Source organism: Magallana gigas, chromosome 8 (assembly GCF_963853765.1).
Source record: "Magallana gigas chromosome 8, xbMagGiga1.1, whole genome shotgun sequence".
NCBI lineage: Eukaryota > Metazoa > Mollusca > Bivalvia > Ostreida > Ostreidae > Magallana > Magallana gigas.
Window position 1 is genome coordinate 24,801,145 of NC_088860.1, and position 18,025 is coordinate 24,819,169.

The 18,025-nt window shown below is 35.1% G+C and overlaps 1 protein-coding gene and 3 non-coding genes across 6 annotated transcripts; 3 read left to right on the forward strand and 1 right to left on the reverse strand.

Annotated features, from left to right (window-relative positions):
- Positions 1–1,672: 1,672 nt before the first annotated feature.
- LOC105345866 (arylacetamide deacetylase) lies at positions 1,673–16,410 on the reverse strand. 3 transcript variants are annotated; one of them, XM_034473842.2, is made up of 7 exons: positions 16,360–16,410; positions 4,506–4,660; positions 4,130–4,225; positions 3,641–3,764; positions 3,308–3,371; positions 2,846–2,967; positions 1,673–2,409 (listed from the first exon to the last, which is right to left on the reverse strand). In XM_034473842.2, the coding sequence occupies exons 1-7, from the start codon at positions 16,403–16,405 to the stop codon at positions 1,742–1,744; spliced, it is 1,275 nt and encodes a 424-aa protein (XP_034329733.2). In that variant the 5' UTR covers positions 16,406–16,410; the 3' UTR covers positions 1,673–1,741. The 3 variants fall into 3 exon arrangements, with proteins under 3 accessions (XP_034329733.2, XP_065924692.1, XP_065924693.1); XM_066068620.1 differs by lacking the exon at positions 16,360–16,410 and adding an exon at positions 5,901–6,027; XM_066068621.1 differs by lacking the exon at positions 16,360–16,410 and adding an exon at positions 5,708–5,873.
- Positions 7,217–7,306, forward strand: Trnay-gua (transfer RNA tyrosine (anticodon GUA)). Its single transcript is given in 2 exon segments — positions 7,217–7,253; positions 7,271–7,306. It is a non-coding gene; the product is annotated as a tRNA-Tyr (tRNA).
- On the forward strand, positions 11,692–11,764 carry Trnat-ugu (transfer RNA threonine (anticodon UGU)). The gene has a single exon. It is a non-coding gene; the product is annotated as a tRNA-Thr (tRNA).
- Trnaf-gaa (transfer RNA phenylalanine (anticodon GAA)) lies at positions 15,480–15,552 on the forward strand. The gene has a single exon. It is a non-coding gene; the product is annotated as a tRNA-Phe (tRNA).
- Positions 16,411–18,025: the final 1,615 nt, after the last annotated feature.

Here is an 18,025-nt window from a genome sequence, read left to right on the forward strand (position 1 = left end):
TAGTTCATGGCATGAAAAAATCATAATCTAAAACGCCTTGGTACATCGGATGGTTAACTCGTTCTACCCCTCCTTGACATGACTACACTTTTTGAGTGGCCAGCAATGAAATAGACATGCCTACGTCACATTGCTGTTTGACACTACTACCCAAAGTCCAAGGTCTTGTTAAAATGGTTCTAAATAGATAATCCATCTTTTTGTACTAGATTATTACCCAATGATAACCTACCTTATTTAATCAAATTGATCATTACAACCATCCCCCTTCACAACCAACCCCCCCCCCTTCCATATTCCTTCTAAACGAAAAACCACACACAAATTTGCGTCGGTTATTATACACTTAGCTATAAAATACTATTTAAGAAAAACTTTTGTAGGTTGCAAAAAACCATTTGTTTATTTAGAAGTAACATATATATGACATTGATGAATCGATTGCAAAATTTTTTAATTTTTGCACCTTCAGCGTTTACTGATGACAGACCCCTAGAGGTCGTGACGTCAAATAGAATTTTGAACCACCTGGTGGCGAATTAAGCACGTGAGCAACTTTTTTTTAAAATCATACTAGACTTTGACCCGTACGTGCACGGGTTGACATTGTATACATGTATGATATCGGACATAATTTACGAAATAGATACATCGACACACCATATTGTTGCCATTTACATAATAAAGCTTTAAGCCTACAATAATGCTATTAATTTCACTACACTCTGCTTAGTTAGAATTATCTAAGTGTGTCTCGGGACAGGCCTATACCACAGTTAAAATGCCTCCCATATACCCGTAATGTAGCCAAAAATTGCAGAATCGCCCCGAAACGATTTTGGAGAAAATTAATAAACCATTTTGAGGCTGTAAATACCTTTCATCTAAAAATATAAATATTATTAATGAAGAATTGAACACCTTCTCCAGCAACCTTTTTCACTCGCTTTGAGTTGACATTCGGAACTATCGGGATTTTTCATATTAAATGCACTGAGTTAGCGTAATCTCCCGTATTTCCTTTGATGAACAGAATATAAATATGACAAATTTTCAATGAAAATTTACACGCATTTGTTTTATCGTCTCTGAGTTTATCCATGCAAATGTGATATTGTGGAAACATAAAATAAAGAGCCTCTCGTGATTTAGCGTGAATGTAATGCGCATGCGCAATATTGTAAAATCCAAAAATTTCAGATTATTTCCGGAATTGTTTGAAGAATTTTCGTTGATTATTAATTAGCGAAGCTTGATTGAGAAAAAACAAAAACAAATTGGTAATCTTCAAGTATCAATGATGTTTAGAATATATAAAACAAAAGACAGTACTCTTCCGATCTATCGGTATTAAAGCTAAAAAATTCGACTCTATTATTTTAATATAGTAGTATCGATATCTGGTTTTAAAGCGTAAATTTGCTACATTCAATAAATATTTGATTATTTCTAGGAGGTATGAATACGTGACTTCTTTATCTACTCATCTCCATATAACGTCAGTTTCGTCACCTATTTTTTTTTTTGGTTTTAAAACAAGTAAAAGTACAAGATTCTGTCCGCTTTTTATATGTTGCCATGAGCTTACTGGAACTGTCGGTAGATCCATACATGTAAATGTTTAATTCTTTAATTTCGTTTGTCTTCAAAGATAAGTCAGACAACACACGTGGATATTTATTTATTCATTTACTACTATTATTCATTAAAACAACTGCAATTATAAATAACAATCTTAACGTTATAATGATTTATCTAAATAGTTGCAAATTTCAGTAACGGCTTTGGCACTATTTTGATAGCTGAATACAGACAAAAACCCGTGGTCCATTCCCGTGAAATGCCTGTGCTCTACCGCCACATTCATTTCCCGCAATCTCTTAGTCATGTAGAACCCGTCGTCACGGAGAGGGTCAAACTCCGCTGTCAACATATATGTGCTAGGAGACCCTCTAATTTTCTCACCATCAGCCAATAATGGAGAAAACAGTGGGTTTAAAAACACTGTTTTCACGAAATTTGACAGCGTAACATTTGGTACAGAATCTGCGCTGGCCGCGTACCCTTCTCTTAACATTTGGGGTAAATGCTTTACATCAACATAGCTAGCCTCCTTCGAATTCAGCCATTCCTCAGTGAGATGTTTTCCGGCCAATAAATCCAAGTGGTTCACTTTTAGATAGTCGTGTCCATAGGCATACCGCAGCCAGAATTCCGACATGCGTTCCGCGTTCAGTAGCCCGGGAACTGATGACCCCGCGTATTTAACATAGGCCGGCGACCGGAACTGGAACGCTTGCAGCGCCGGGTAAATCAGGACTTGGACCTTGAGTTTTGGGAGGTCGGTAAAATCCGGACCTGTCAGCGCCTGTGACACGGCTGCTGCCAAGTTTCCTCCAGCACTGTCACCTGTAAAAACATTTGTTATAGCAATGTATCATTCAATCTCATTCTAAATACCGAGTATCATGCAAGAAGATATACTATTGCTCCGGATCCTTTCCTCATCTTTAACATCTATCATAATTATCCCCTCATAACTTATCATAAAGACAACAACAAGAAACCAATTTCCTTGCCAGATTAATTCCCTTTAACATACTAACTTGTGGACAAACATATCTTTGTTTTAATATTACTGTTTTAAAATAAGCTGTTCGAAAAAAAGCTTGAAACCCAAGTTGCCGCTTCTACGGTTGAATCGCAAAGTATAAAAATTTTCCGAAATTGTCAAAAAGCGTACTTGTTGGCAATGTAGTGAGGGGATAACAAGGTGACCATAGGTATGATACGTGTGCCATAAAATGGAAGAAGATGGTAAGACAATACTGTTTTCTAAGCTTACCCATGACACCAATTCTCTTAGGATCGGCTCGATATTTCTTGGAATGACGAAGGAAGTACCTTGTAGCGGTAATGCAATCTTCTGCTGGGACGGGGAAATGAAATTCAGGAGCTAATCTGTACCTTTTCAAAAACATTTACTTCTCAATAGAATCTTTAAACTAGAACAAACTTAAAATAGTTCCACTTTTCAGTCAAACAGAATTCTCCTTCTCGTATTAATTAATTAATTAAACAATGTACAATCATGTATATGTAACTTATAAACTGCAACAACAAAATTAGCTTTTCTTCCACAAACCACTTGGGATGTATCATGCATTTTGACTCTATGGAGAAACATAACGGTTATTTTTGAATATGTACATGTATTTACGTTAATTTGGAGATACCTCTTACTTTATTTGATCTCAATAATACTTTGAGGCTAACTGTTCTGTAACATGCCAGATTAAGCACATACTCAACAGATACAACTACCATCCGCTTTTTTCTGACAAATCTTCTCATCAACACATCGTGGGAATCTGAAAAAAATTGAACAAAAACGCAAATGCAACCTCAATGGATTCAAAACATGAAATCAGACTTACCATCATTATTTATTTTTGCGACAATATCACTGGGTTTTTTTTAAAAACAAATAGAAGAGACATCACAGGCAATCTAATTAAATATCTTGTATCTGCCTTAAAAAAGCGGGGAGCAGACAGAAGTTCTAATTTTATTTAGATTGCATGACAAACTGATTCGTGGCGACAAAATATTCGCGGCGCAGTTGATTAGCAGTACGTACCTCTTGAGCCAAACACCCATCCCCCGCCGTGGAAGAACACCAGGGCTGGGAGGATCTCGTCCTTCCCCTGGTCCTTGGGGCGATATACCCGAACGTCGACACCGTCAAATGTCCCATCTACAGACTGAGAAATTCGAAGAAGATTTCATTTTCCAAAGTAAGGCGACATTGCTTCGGCAGGTCTGATTAATACCACCTTTCTTCTCATTACACTCGTCGAAAGTCAATGTTTCTGAAGGGTATATTTTTTATCAGATTGCCAGATTTTTACAAGTTTAACGGTATATTTCATAATGACTGACAGATGTTAATGAAAAGGATTCTCATTTTCCTTCATTTACATATAGTCAAGATTTGCGTCTGAAAATAATTTTTTTAAGGATTTTTTTTCACCATCACTCAAGCACTGATGTCCAAAATATGATTTGATACAAAAGATAATTAATGTATACATAGAGAAAGTCCATATAGAAATGTTATTCACTGTACTGTGACGGTGTCGTTGGGATCTACGACTGGATTGGCGGAGCGTAACTTTCTGAAAGTGTCCATACCATCAAGACCAACCATGTCCAAAAGAGATACCTGAAAGAAAAGGGAAATTGGTCGGGATTTGAAGTGAAAGATTCTGATATCTGATGTCCGGATTGTTGGGTACCGGTTTTGGTGTCCAAAAAAAAGTTTGGTGTCCACACTAATGTACACAAGAGCAATACAACCCAGAATATTGCGCTTAGAACCGCGTTTTAAGTGGATATACTTCACCTTATGTGTTTTAACCATGTTTATAATATATTAAAAAGTTGTAAAATGGTACAAAGCACTGGAATGCATAGAACCGTAGAAAAAAATAAATCACACTTACAAATCCCATAATGGATTTGAACTTGGCCAAGAATTTCATCTGTTGGAAAGGCTCTTCCGCTTCCGGTGGCATTGGTGTGTAGAGGCAGTAGGCCAACACTGCCAATACTATCGATAGAATCACACCAAGTGTCTTCAATTTACCCATTGTGGTGCCTAAAACCCAAAGAACATTCATCACATAATAATATAAATTGTATATATTCATATTTTCCAGTGTCTTTGCCTGTGATAACACTACGTATCGATTTTGTACTATAAAACCCATAACTTCAAATGAAGCCTAGTTGAGGCGCGAGCTGGTTTGCTTATTTATATTTAATTATTTAATCGTACGATGGTTTAAAATTATATATGTAATAAGAAATCATTCTTTGAATATTATGAGGTGATAATTTCGGTCGATGCGTGATCAAATTTATCGTAAAGCCCTTGGATTTGATCACGACGCCCCGACCGAAATTATCACCTCATAATACTCAAAAGAATGCTTCCTTATAAATTGCATCCATTGAGCATTTTTCTTTAAATTTTGGTCCAGGTGCTTGCATAGTTACTATGCAAAAAGTAGCCAACATAAGCAGAGAATACACTATACTATAGTACTCAAGCCAAATTATTTATCATGAACATCTCGATTGTTTGCAAAAGCTTTTAAAAAGGTTACATATGATTCTGTATATGTATTTTGTAATGCAAACATGTGATACTAGTGAAAAGTTTCTTTTATTTTCGGACAGTTTCAAAAGTAATGCTTATTTGAAAATTTGACACAAATCGGTTATCAATTTATGGTTAAGCGAAATGAACGAAGCTGAAAGGGGCGTGCTATAACGAGAGAAGGTCTAAAAAACCTGACTAGTTCCCTTACTCTGCTGCGTTTAAAACTTATTTTTACTTTATTCTTATGCAATAACAATCTGACCTGACCTATTGAATAAACATGTAAACCATTATTATATAATAGACTGTGTACTGTACATGTGGCCTGATTTGTGTAATCTTGTAGCGTCATCGCTTTTTAGCCGTTATCTGTCACCTTTCAAGTGTTCTTGGCATTGTATTTATAAATATTTTTATTGAACATTATCCCCGGAACAATTCATTCTTTTAAACAGACCTGCTTCAAAGTGCTGTTCTTGTGCAATGTAGTGGTCCAAAATGAAAATTTCAATATAACGTTCTGAAATTTTGGTGACTTACTAGTATCCTGCACAAACCAGCCCTTTCTCCGTGAATATTCAGTTGAGGCTTATGGATTTTACATCGAAATTCTAGGAATTTGTACAACGAGAATGCTTGTAAACTATCTGATTTGATCGCGGTAGTTGAAGTACCAGAAATACGTACAGTATGTAAAAGTTACACTCCGGGGAACAAAAATACACGTCCTTACCTATCTGGGGGTAGCTGCGTCCTATATAATGCCCTTTAGACTTTATAATGGCGACGCCAACAGTTTTATCATCTTCGCAATGTAAACAGTTAATAAAAAGTTGGAACACTCAGTTAGTCAGTAGTATTGCGTAATCTATTCCGTATACTAGTACTTCGTTCAATCTGTCATATTGTATAAATTTTGAATTTACACCCACCCAGTGTCATTTTGACAAAACCATTTCATAAATTATTAAAATGATAACAAAGTCAAAATAATACTGTGAAGACTTGAATGAGTGTGATTTTATTTTAAGTGATAGAGAGAGAGTGTAGGCACCCGACACATACAACTTGTATGGATACATCAAATAAGACTTTACAAATTGCATTTAAATATTATATACAATATTGTGGCACTTGTTTGATTTTTTTACGCTCTGGTAAGATAATCACTCAATTGAATAATTATCATTTTGTGTAAGTTTAATATTGTTATATAGTGTGAAGTTTAAAAACAATAAATTGAAGCATCTTCTCAAACGATGGTCATAGCTCTCTTCAGGGAGCATTGTTCTTGGAAACTAGAGAAAAGGTGCATATTTAATATTAATAAAGTGAAGTTAATTATAAATTCAAGGCAATTAATTTTCCGATATGAAGCTCATATTTTGGTTAAAAATTCAAAATATTCAAATTGCGGAAAATAAAAATTTAAATTTTTTAAATGTATAATTTGAATAAAATTTTAAAGGGGTTGAATGATCAATATCTTAAAGTACATTCAAATGAATTATTTAACAGAATCGAAACAATTTTTATTCAAATATCCATTACAACTAATCTTAACACTGAGAGAAAGGACTGCTTGAATTCTCTCTCTCTCTCTCTCTCTCTCTCTCTCTCTCTCTCTCTCTCTCTCTGAGAGAGAGAGAGTTTTTTTTTTAAAATTTGGATATTAATGATATTTTATACACCATACAGGGAAATTACACAATACTCTACAAACAAAATGGATAACTCTGTATGTATATAAATCAACTGACAGCTATAGGTGACACAACAATAATCAAAAGTTTGTATATAGTTTTCTATTAACCTTCTCATAGAGAACAGTCTATCAGTAATCTAATGACCCATAATGATAATATATAATAAATGCCACTTTGCATTGCTTACGTATTACTTGTTTTGCAAGTTTACATAATTGCAAGCCTTGCTTCCTATGAATGAACGAAGCCTTTGTCAGTTACGCTTGACTGAAGGAAAAAATCAATATTAGAAATACTTTAACATGTGACATTGATAAACAACATTTACCGTCACATTACTTATCCCGTGATAGCTCAGTTGGTAGAGCGGAGGACTGTAGAGTGCCTATACTTAGTAATCCTTAGGTCGGTGGTTCAAATCCGCCTCGCGGGATGTTCATTTTTTTTCTTTTTGTATTCTGAAATATAGTTATATTTATTTTTTAAATTCTAAATATCAATATTTTAATTGATATTTTTTAACAAAAACAAACTAAAACAACCATCAGAAGAAAACACAGAACATTGCGTTTATATGGTCTATAAGACTTGTGAACTGTGAAGATGTAAATGTTTTGAAATGAAAAAATGGCCTTAAGGACTTGTTTACATATTGTAGAATCACTTGTGATGAAAAGCTTTACCTTGTAAATCACTAAATTCAAGACTTTTTAAGTGGGATTAAAAGGGTGAAAAAACATTCAGTCACAGTGTACATTCTCGTCAATATGCTAGATATACATCACTGATGAGAAATAAGTACACTGTAGTAAAAAAAAAAAAACATTGCAGAGAGTTGTAGATTTTCATTATGAAGCAACACAGCAATATTCAAATCAATTCTCCTATCTATAAAGAACTATAACGACAAAAAATGTAGAAAACAAATTAGAGACAGAATGACAGTCACTGACGTACACACACATGTCCAGAGATAATGTGCATCTCGCTCGGTTTCTCAACTACACTGTCCAAAGCGAGGTCACTCGAATATATTATTCTTAGATAAATTTATGCAGTACCGCAGCTCATTGGTCAATTTGTGGAAGAATTGTGGAAGAATTAGCTCAATGATTGGCTGGAATGGGATTTTTGGAAGAATTGTGGCAGGCTTTGTAGTTTCTTATTATGAAAGAAGGGACAAGTTTCAAAACAATTCCCTGAACTATAAATTAAATAAAGTCGGAACAGAATGACTGGCAGAGAGTCTCACAAAGCTTTCCGGTCGGAGACTAATAAGGCAAAAACATCCGAAATGAACTATTCCTCTTCAGAGAACTGAATATGCACTTATTATAGGAAAGATAACTCAGCTTTGTACATACTCTATATATACACAGCACAGCTCATTGACCAATTTGTGGATCAGAAGAATTGTGGAAGATTTGTGAAAGAATTAATTAGGCTCAATGACTGGCTAGGATTAGATTTTTGGAAGATTTATGGAAGGTTTGTGGTAGAACTAATATAAGAATAGTAATGACTTCGCTTATAACTTAAGAATTAATTCTTTTAAAAAACTTTTGGATGATTTCTGAAAGATTTTAGGCATAGACTGACAGAGATAAATTTATTGATTGCATAGTCATTATGTAATTACATCGAACGGGGAATGTCATCTTCTGTTTTTTTCTACACGGCACAAAGACATCTAAAATGGTACATGTGATTCAGTTACACATAGAACCATTTTAACAGGAGCTTGGATTTTGGGTAGTTGGTGTCAAACAGCAATGTGACGTAGGCCTGTCTATTTCATTGCTGGCCACTCAGCCATTGCTCTTTGAAATCATCATTTGAGCCAAGACTACGCAATCTGTGTATATTCAACTCGACATCAGCGTCATTTTTAACTTGTTTTGACACAAGAAAAAGCGTCCTACTGAAAGTCTAAGGCCTTGTTAAAACGGTTCTAATAGAAGCTCAGAATCAAAGATAACACGGCATTCCACATTGGTTCGATGTACACAAGATGCATGGTCAATATACTCTTTTCGCTGATTGTTTATTACGCCGTACAATGAATCAATTAACTTTTTTGCTTTTGTCTAAATTACACTCATGCATTGAAATTGTGAAAAAAAATTATCAATTCATCAGAATTAACATTTAGCTAAATGCTGTGTTATTCATTTTTCTTTTGACACACAACAGGGCTGTTTAATCTACATTTGTACTGTGTGGACACTCAGTGAGGAAAAAACTCTGCGCACCTATCTGTTTTACTTAAAGATCTTAATTTATTCATATTGATTATTAAAACATTATGAAAAATGTCCATTGGAAAACATAAGCCTATCCGCAATACAAACGGGTGTGTTTTCAAAAATCTTTTTAACATACTTATAAATTATTCCATAATTTAAAGAGTAAATAAAAATTATAACCTCTATAAACATGGTGTAAAAGTTACTTGGTTGTATTCCCTAAATAAGTCATTATTCATTTTTCAGGAAGCAACAAATTATTTAGAAATTAATCAATTTGGTCAATCCTAACAAAACTCGAACTTGATACGTAGTTACTCATGATAAAGCTACAAACATGTTTCATATCAATAAAATAAACTGTGAAGTTGGACAGTGTAACAGACTGACAGCACGTATCAGGCACGTAGCATCAGGGGGGGCCAGGGGGGGCCTGGCCCCCCCCACCTTTTCTCGCAGCAACGAATTTTGTAAAATTTACATATAAAAAGATGAATTATAATGGAGTTGGCCCCCCACTTTTTTGGAAGTTAGTAAAAAATTGATATGAAAATTAGGAAATGAGTAGTCAAATTGAAGGTACTCCCCCCCCCCCCCCCCCCCCCCCCCCCCCCCCCCCCCCCCCCACGGATTAGGAATTTCATGATTTGGAGAGAAAAAAATTTTGGTAGGGAAATTTTTTTTTGGGAAGTATAGTTGAGTCTACCCCCCCCCCCCCCCCCCCCCCCCCACGGATTAGGATTTTGAAGATTTTTGGAAACTTTAAATTTCCCTTATTTTTTTTTTTTTTTTTTTGCTTGTCAAGATTTTTTGGATGGGTCTGGCCCCCCCACTTTCAAAAACGATGCTACGTGCCTGCGTATAGGTTTCCCCTAGTAGATTTTATGACCCTAAATGTTCTTCTGGGTGCAGCAATCTATTAATAGTTTCTCGCTGCAGTTGTTATCAGTTTGGAGTTTGGGCCTGCTATCCTATATTCTTAATTGCCGTCAGTGTAGATAGTCGACTAGGTCAACCCCGGTCTTTAACACTCGGATGTAAAAAGAGAGATAACTCAATTCTCAGCAATGTATAATTTGTGGGAGAATTGTGGTAGATTTGTGGAAGAATTATGCACAGTGATTGGCTGAGCTTAGATTTTTGGAAGAATTTTGGAAGGATGACGGTAATTGATTGGCTGTTGTTAAATTGTGGAAGGATTGTGGTTGAATTAAGGTAACTGATTGGCTGTTGTTAAATTGAGGAAGAATTGTGGTAGAATGAAGGTAATTGATTGGCTGGGGTTAAATTGTGGAAGAATTGTGGTAGAATTAAGGTAATTGATTGGCTCGTAATATATTGTGGAAGAATTGTGGTTGAGTTAAGGTAACTGATTGGCTGTTGTTAAATTGTGGAAGAATTGTGGTTAAATTAAGGTAACTGATTGGCTGTTGTTAAATTGTGGAAGAATTGTGGTAGAATGAAGGTAATTGATTGGCTGGGGTTAAATTGTGGAAGAATTGTGGTTGAATTAAGGTTATTGATTGGCTGGGGCAAAATTGTGGAAGAATTGTGGTTGAATTGAGGTAATTGATTGGCTGGGGTTAAATTGTAGAAGAATTGTGGTAGAGTCAAGGTAATTGATGATAAATTGTGGAATATTTGTGGTAGAATCAAGGTAATTGATTGGCTCATAATATATTGTGGAAGAATTGTGGCAGAATCAAGGTAATTGATTGGTTTGACTGCGACTATATGTATAGGATTAAATTTTTGATAATTTCTGAAGGATTTGTGATATAAATTTGTGGTAGTACGTTCACTCATTGGTCAATTTGAGGAAGTTGAACTTGAATAAACGGTGACTGTTTAATATATGATATTTATGACATAGAATATGCTATATGAAATGACTGGAAATAGATTTGATTCAACGATACTCCATTTTCGATCCCAAGTCGAAGGTTTCTGATCCGCTTCGCTCTACATAGCGAAGCGGATCAGAAACCCTTGACTTGGGAAGATGACGATACTCGTAATTCATTATATTTGAAGATAATACGGTATTCCAAGTTAATTCGATATACACTAACCTTCTTTGGTTTATCATGACTGGAAAAACACAATACTATTTTTTAATTTCTGGTATATTTTACAATCGATAATTGTCAAAAAGCTAAATGAATTTCAACAAATAATATATTTTTAATCGGATTTTGGTGGTTCTAACATTGTTAAATTGAAGTATGTATATGGATATGTATTGTTTAGAAAAGGTTTCATGTGAACTTTGTTTTGTGGTCTGACCGTTTAAACACTGATTTGCTCCGAAACACTTGTACTTTTACAAAACGTTTCTGAAATGACGTACGTATCACTTGAAATTTACTTTTCTTTACTCGTATAATTTTCAAGTTTTCAAGGAAATTATATTGCACGAGTTAGCAGGAATTAGCCTTTGGTAATTGACATACACTACTGTACTTAAGCATAGGTAAATCTACTACGTGGACACTGGAAAGGTACATGTATAATCAATTCATGTGTACGGGATAAGATAAATTTAAAAATGTCATTCAAATATGCATTAACAGCCTCCATAGCTCAGTGGTTAGAGCACTGGTCTTGTAAACCAGGGGTCGTGAGTTCGATCCTCACTGGGGGCTCTATAAGGGCAATTAATATTTTTTTTTTTTCATTTAACCCTCTTATTTGCAAAATATCATGACTGGATAGTCTGGTACCCGCCCCCGCCACTGCGTTTTCACTTCGTTTTGGGGTCAGGTAAAAGCCGGCGCCATTTTGAAAATGGCGACCTCCATGACTGGGATGAGGTAGGAATTTACCACCGAGGAAAAAAACATGAATATCTTCTTATGACTCTGAAAAATAATTCAACCAACCCATACCGAGTGTTAATGACAATCAGTTGTATCGAAAAATGTAGTTTTTTGAGTATGTCAGACCCCTTTTATTAATTTATCGCCGTTTTTTTGCAATGTTTACATACCCCCCAAATTAATTATCGATCTATAATTATTTAACCAAGGATGGCTTAACTTTCTAAATGAGTTGACAAGTTTACCTAAGCTATACACTAATAGAAATCACCGAAAAATCGGCAGAGCCACGCTTACATGACTGGAAATGTAGGTGCTAGAGCTCGAATTTCCTCTATATCAATCATTTAACATTATCATATTAGATTTAACTCGGAATACATTAAAAAGGAGTTTTTGCATAGTTTGATAAGGACATGCATGATGATATACATTATTTGTCAAGAGTTATTGATACAGAAAATCACAATGAAATCCTTTCTGACCAGCTGCCCAAAATTGTTAAAACTTTATCTGTAAGACTGAGAATTCCATCAGTAGATGGTCATAACTCTGTGCAAGAGGTATATAACTTTGTATTGAAGCCACTATTACTTCAGCTAGTTTCATTCTCAGAAGAATTTCATTTTACAGTTGTTTATCATAAGCTACAGTGACCAGTGTGGGTATGGAGTAGAGCTGGCACAATATACTCCTTGGTACACCTTAGATGATCAACCCCCTTGAGTAGCAAACACCTTTTGTCAACGCTAGTTCAGTACCATCCCTAGTAGCCTCCATAGGTAAGTTAAATTAAATGTCACAATTCTTCATTAGATCTAGAAATGTAGTTCAGTGAATTTTTTTCCGTTTTCAAAAGGGAGTCCTTGGCTGTTGAATTGGGAAAAATCATCAAACTTTAAAATTTGGTCAATTGCAAATAACTAATGTCATTGTCTTTATTGGTAAGCTATATTCTAATTCCATCATTTGTGCATTATATTATAAGTATAATTAATCTTTTCTTTTACTCTTTAAAATTCATTCTTACTCTTTAAAATTCAATGTATAAATATTTGCAATGGGTAAGCGCTGAAATCCGAACAAAAATGAGCTGTATAAAAAAATTATATAAGATATACATGCATTATGAAACTCATCAATGTCATTTAAAAATAACCTGGATAGCTTAATGGAAAAGCACTTGTTTGACACAAGGGATTTAGGTTCAAATCCTAATCTGGGTAAAATTTGAAGTTGATGAGTATTTGATAATACAGTGCAGTGTATTGGAATATCAAGCAGTATATAATTATATGTACATTGCACAGTAACAAGTCAAGTAAACTTTAAAACTTTGTTTGCCATATATCCCTACCGACTAAGGCATATGTTCCTGACTCGAGATACCTGTATTCAGTGTATTGATTTTTATTTTTTTTTATACATTAAAATCCAGTTGTTTACAACACCTTTTTACTATTTAATTTTGTGTATGAACTGACCATGAGATTCACAGACCTACAGGTAAGTTTAACATGGTGAAACTAATACTTGATGAGTGTTAGTTTGTCCTTGAGAAGGCTCCATGATCAGCTTTATCATCAGATAGACCTACCAAAATCTTTCAGATATGATTTGTGTATCTATAGACTATTATTTAGTAAAGTAAAAATCCATAAATTTTACATTTTGGGTTTTGCTTCTACAATACTAAAGAAGAATTAGAATGATATCTGGATTATCTCAGGTCTGTATAAATTCTCAACAAAAATGCAGCAAAAATTGACAACACCACCATACCACTGAAATGCAGCCTCATTTGTCACACATTTCAAGAGACATGGAAATATTGCTCTAATATCAGGAACTCTTGAAAGAAAAGAAAAACATATACATGTAAATAGAGTTACACTTATAATCCAGAAGTAAATAAATGAAATCAAACGAACTGGCATCTTTGTTGAGGATCAGCTGAAGGCCTCTCGGCAGATGTAATGCCACAATTAAGATATCTAATATAGTGGGTTTTTTTTAAAAACAAATCAAAGGTGCAGCAAAATGTATTACATATTAAAAGAAAGAATCCACGTATTCCATGTGCCAGCATCTTGGTAAATACAAGTACATGCATTTAGCTTGTATGCTTCAGCACTCTAATTTATAAAATAGACTCTTTTAATCATCTTGTAAAAAAAAATAACCTGGTTAATTTACCTTTTTTGTGGACATGATCAACCATTATAACAACTCAGTTCTTTGTAGCCTGGCCCCGTCGTCATCAACTTTCCTCAAGTAAATACTCAGCCTTAAGTCTTAAGATTTTACCTCAAATTCATGCCCTTTTCTTTAAAAGAAATAAATGAAAACGTACTTTAATTTATCCGATTTTATCCAATGTATATTATCCAAAAGAACACAACCAACCAAGTGTGTTTTAGTATGACCTACCAACAAAAACTAAAACAGAGGAAATTCGAGCTCTAGCACCTGCATTTCCAGTCATATAAGCGTGGCCCTGCCGATTTTTCGGTGATTTCCATTAGTGTATAGCTTAGGTAAACTTGTCAACTCATTTAGAAAGTTAAGCCATCCTTGGTTAAATAATTATAGATCGATAATTAATTTGGGGGGTATGTAAACATTGCAAAAAACGGCGATAAATTAATAAAAGGGGTCTGACATACTCAAAAAACTACATTTTTCGATACAACTGATTGTCATTAACACTCGGTATGGGTTGGTTGAATTATTTTTCAGAGTCATAAGAAGATATTCATGTTTTTTTCCTCGGTGGTAAATTCCTACCTCATCCCAGTCATGGAGGTCGCCATTTTCAAAATGGCGCCAGCTTTTACCTGACCCCAAAACGAAGTGAAAACGCAGTGGCGGGGGCGGGTACCAGACTAATGACTGGAAGCGTTACAAGAAAGCTGAAGAAATTGTGACATAAAACTTGAGTCTACCCGATATCATATCGTTATGGACAGTCTATAGATATTTCATAGTATGTAAATTCTTAGTACATGTATAGGAAACAAGAGTGATATTTTCAGCATAAGTTAATAACATGTCTTTATTTCATAGGGTTTTCGCAGCAATAAACAGATACACGTGAAACAGGGCCCAAAACAACATACACTCAGTACAGCGGATATGATCTTTATCTCTCGCTCGAACATATGTAACGTGACACACACACTCAACACACACACAAAATTACACAATTTAAACTATATGTTTACTGATCAACATGCTTATAGTCTTGTTCAGTCTCTTAGACTCTCTCTACAACTTATATCGATAAATCGATCATGCATAACTTTGTGTAACATGTCATAAACAAGGCAGATATTGATGTATGTAAGACAAGACACGTGTAAATGACGTATACAATGCAATAGTGATATTTCAGATAATACACATGTAAACATGGCAAATTACTATCGGTATGTCTATAGCTGTGCGGTGGGGCATTTTGACCTCTTATATCCGGTTTCCGGGTGAATAATTAGTACAAATACAACCTCATCAGTGACATTAGTCCTCTAAGTACTTGTCAGCCGGAATAGCTCAGTTGGGAGAGCGTTAGACTGAAGATCTAAAGGCCCCCGGTTCAATCCCGGGTTCCGGCACGGAACAATCCGGCGGCTGACAGCCACATTTTTTCCTATTGAAAGAAAACTAATCCTTTTCTTTTCCCAAACCGAATTGCCTTGTTAATCCTCTTTATCATGTAGGATCGTCCCTTGGATTCGCAGTTGATGATTCATTTTATTTTACACATTTTGATTTCACGCAACTCCAACTAAGAAACGGAACAAGCAGAAGTACTTTCACAAATTACATGTACATCTTTGGGTTTGGTATCATTTGGGTTTGGCTAATATATAGTCTGGTTAATATTCAGTTCGAGACAAAAAGCCAATGCAATGAAGACTCCAATGTAAATGAAACAGAAGGTGGCGGGCAAGGGGGGGGGGGGGGGGTCCATATCAATCATAAGAAAGCTCTTAATAATTCTAAAGCTTCATATATTGCTAAAATAAAAGTTATTTATTCCTCGCTTTAAAAACTTTAAAAAACACTAAAAGAACTACTTACAATTAATGTAATGTACAAGATAAAGAATTGTAGATGTTTTTAAAGTTCATTACCTGAAGACTTACATGCGTAGGGCTCGTCATTATCTCTTAGTCACCTTGCTTTTTGACCACCCCTGGCCTATACGTTTTAAAGTATATTGCTAGGGGTGGTCAATAATAGATAGTGGTGAGCCCCCGTGGAATCGTGCACGTAGAATTCAAACTTTTTTAATCAACAGAGAGCGCCCAAATTTTCGTAGCAGTAATATAGCGGACAAAGCAGTATTAAATGGACAACGCGCGGTCAGACAAATAAGCAATCAAATATCATACTAAGTATTCAGTTTCACTACTAACTTGATAAAAGACCGTGTTCAGCGTATGTCTGGTATGGAGCCCACATTCTGGCACTGTGATGGATGGCTGTTGATTGCAGAGAGACCCATGTGACCTAATACACAATGGCTGCAGTCGGCCGCCTAAATGTCAGGAAACGCGCTCTGAAAAAGCAGTGCTGCCTGTGTATCGCATGAAACAATTTATCATCAAATAAACCTTGGAGGAGTCAGTGAAATTAAACTTTGAGTTAGTATATACATGTATTGTAACACTAAAATGACTTAAAGTAGATTTAACTTCATTAAAGACACTAGATAGTTGATTATGAAATGGAATTCAGCGACACACAAAAAATACTAGTTATACAACAAGTTGAAACGCGCAACAATTGAAAATTAAAGCATCAAATAACTAACCTTTGCAATACTTACCTACTAAACAACATGGTACTTATGCAGAGCATCCTGCGGCTGGTTCAGTCGTCCTCGAGTTCCAACTCCGCCGCACTTCTTCGGTCGCATTCTGCAATGTCGATGACCGCACGAGAACAGGACCACGCTGTGAAGTTGCTTACATCACGATGAAGATTTAGATGCACTGCGCCCCGTGATTGGTTGAAGCTTCCAAGATTTTATAGCAAAAGATTGCTTTGGCGCTTAAAATGGCAAAAGAATGCTACAGTATGATTGGTTAATTTTAAATTAAATCTTTGAGGAAGAAACCACCACTCCAATTGGCTGCAGCTTCAAACTGTACATGTAACTGCGTAGAAAGTCTGTCGTTAACAAATGGGGCAACTGTGGGAAGGGACTTGCAGTCTTACACAACCCTCCCCATTATTTATTTATTGCAAATCAACCCTCAGATTTACATGCTAATATGAAAGTCATTTTTTCTGTGATGAATATGAAAATGGACTGAATTGAAACTAGAAGGCAAATGTACCCCTCTCTCTCCTCAGCAACCACACATTACACACGACCTACGTGCCTGTTTAACAAATCCAAGAGACTCGTGACGAACCAGCACTGACCTAGATTTTCCTTAACCGAGGTTTTTCTTTCCGCTTGCTCTGGACGACCGCATCAACAGATTTTAGATAATTTATCAACAACTAAACCCCAAAACAATGTAATTTTATTTTAGTTTTTGATTTGTATGTGTCAAAACCTGGACTACATACACATAGACAGTATACTTACCATTATTTTTTCACATGTAATAAATATAAAGATGCTAGAAATGTTCTATTTAATGACGTTTTTCAAATTGTAAATCTTAACATTGTCAATACATGTACTCATGTTTTACTTTGGGGTGACAGTGCAGTAAGTGACAATGAAAACAAGCATTAATTTACATTAGTTTATAATTTTATCAAAAATACTGAAAGATTTAACTGATCTTATAACTACTAGTACACCGTTGTTAATTATATACATGTCAATTGCATATATGTATACTGCCATTCTGTCCACTGACCTTTATTTCTGTTGTGTACACATATATTGTATTATATCTTTGTATTGGGAGAGGGCGGTCTAAGTTATGGAACTTGTGCCCAATCCTAATTGTATTTTTGTACAATAAAAATATGTTCAAATCAAATCATAGATATTATTGCATTCTCTTGCAGGCTACCTTATCCATAAATACACATAGAACCATTTTAACAAGAGCTTGA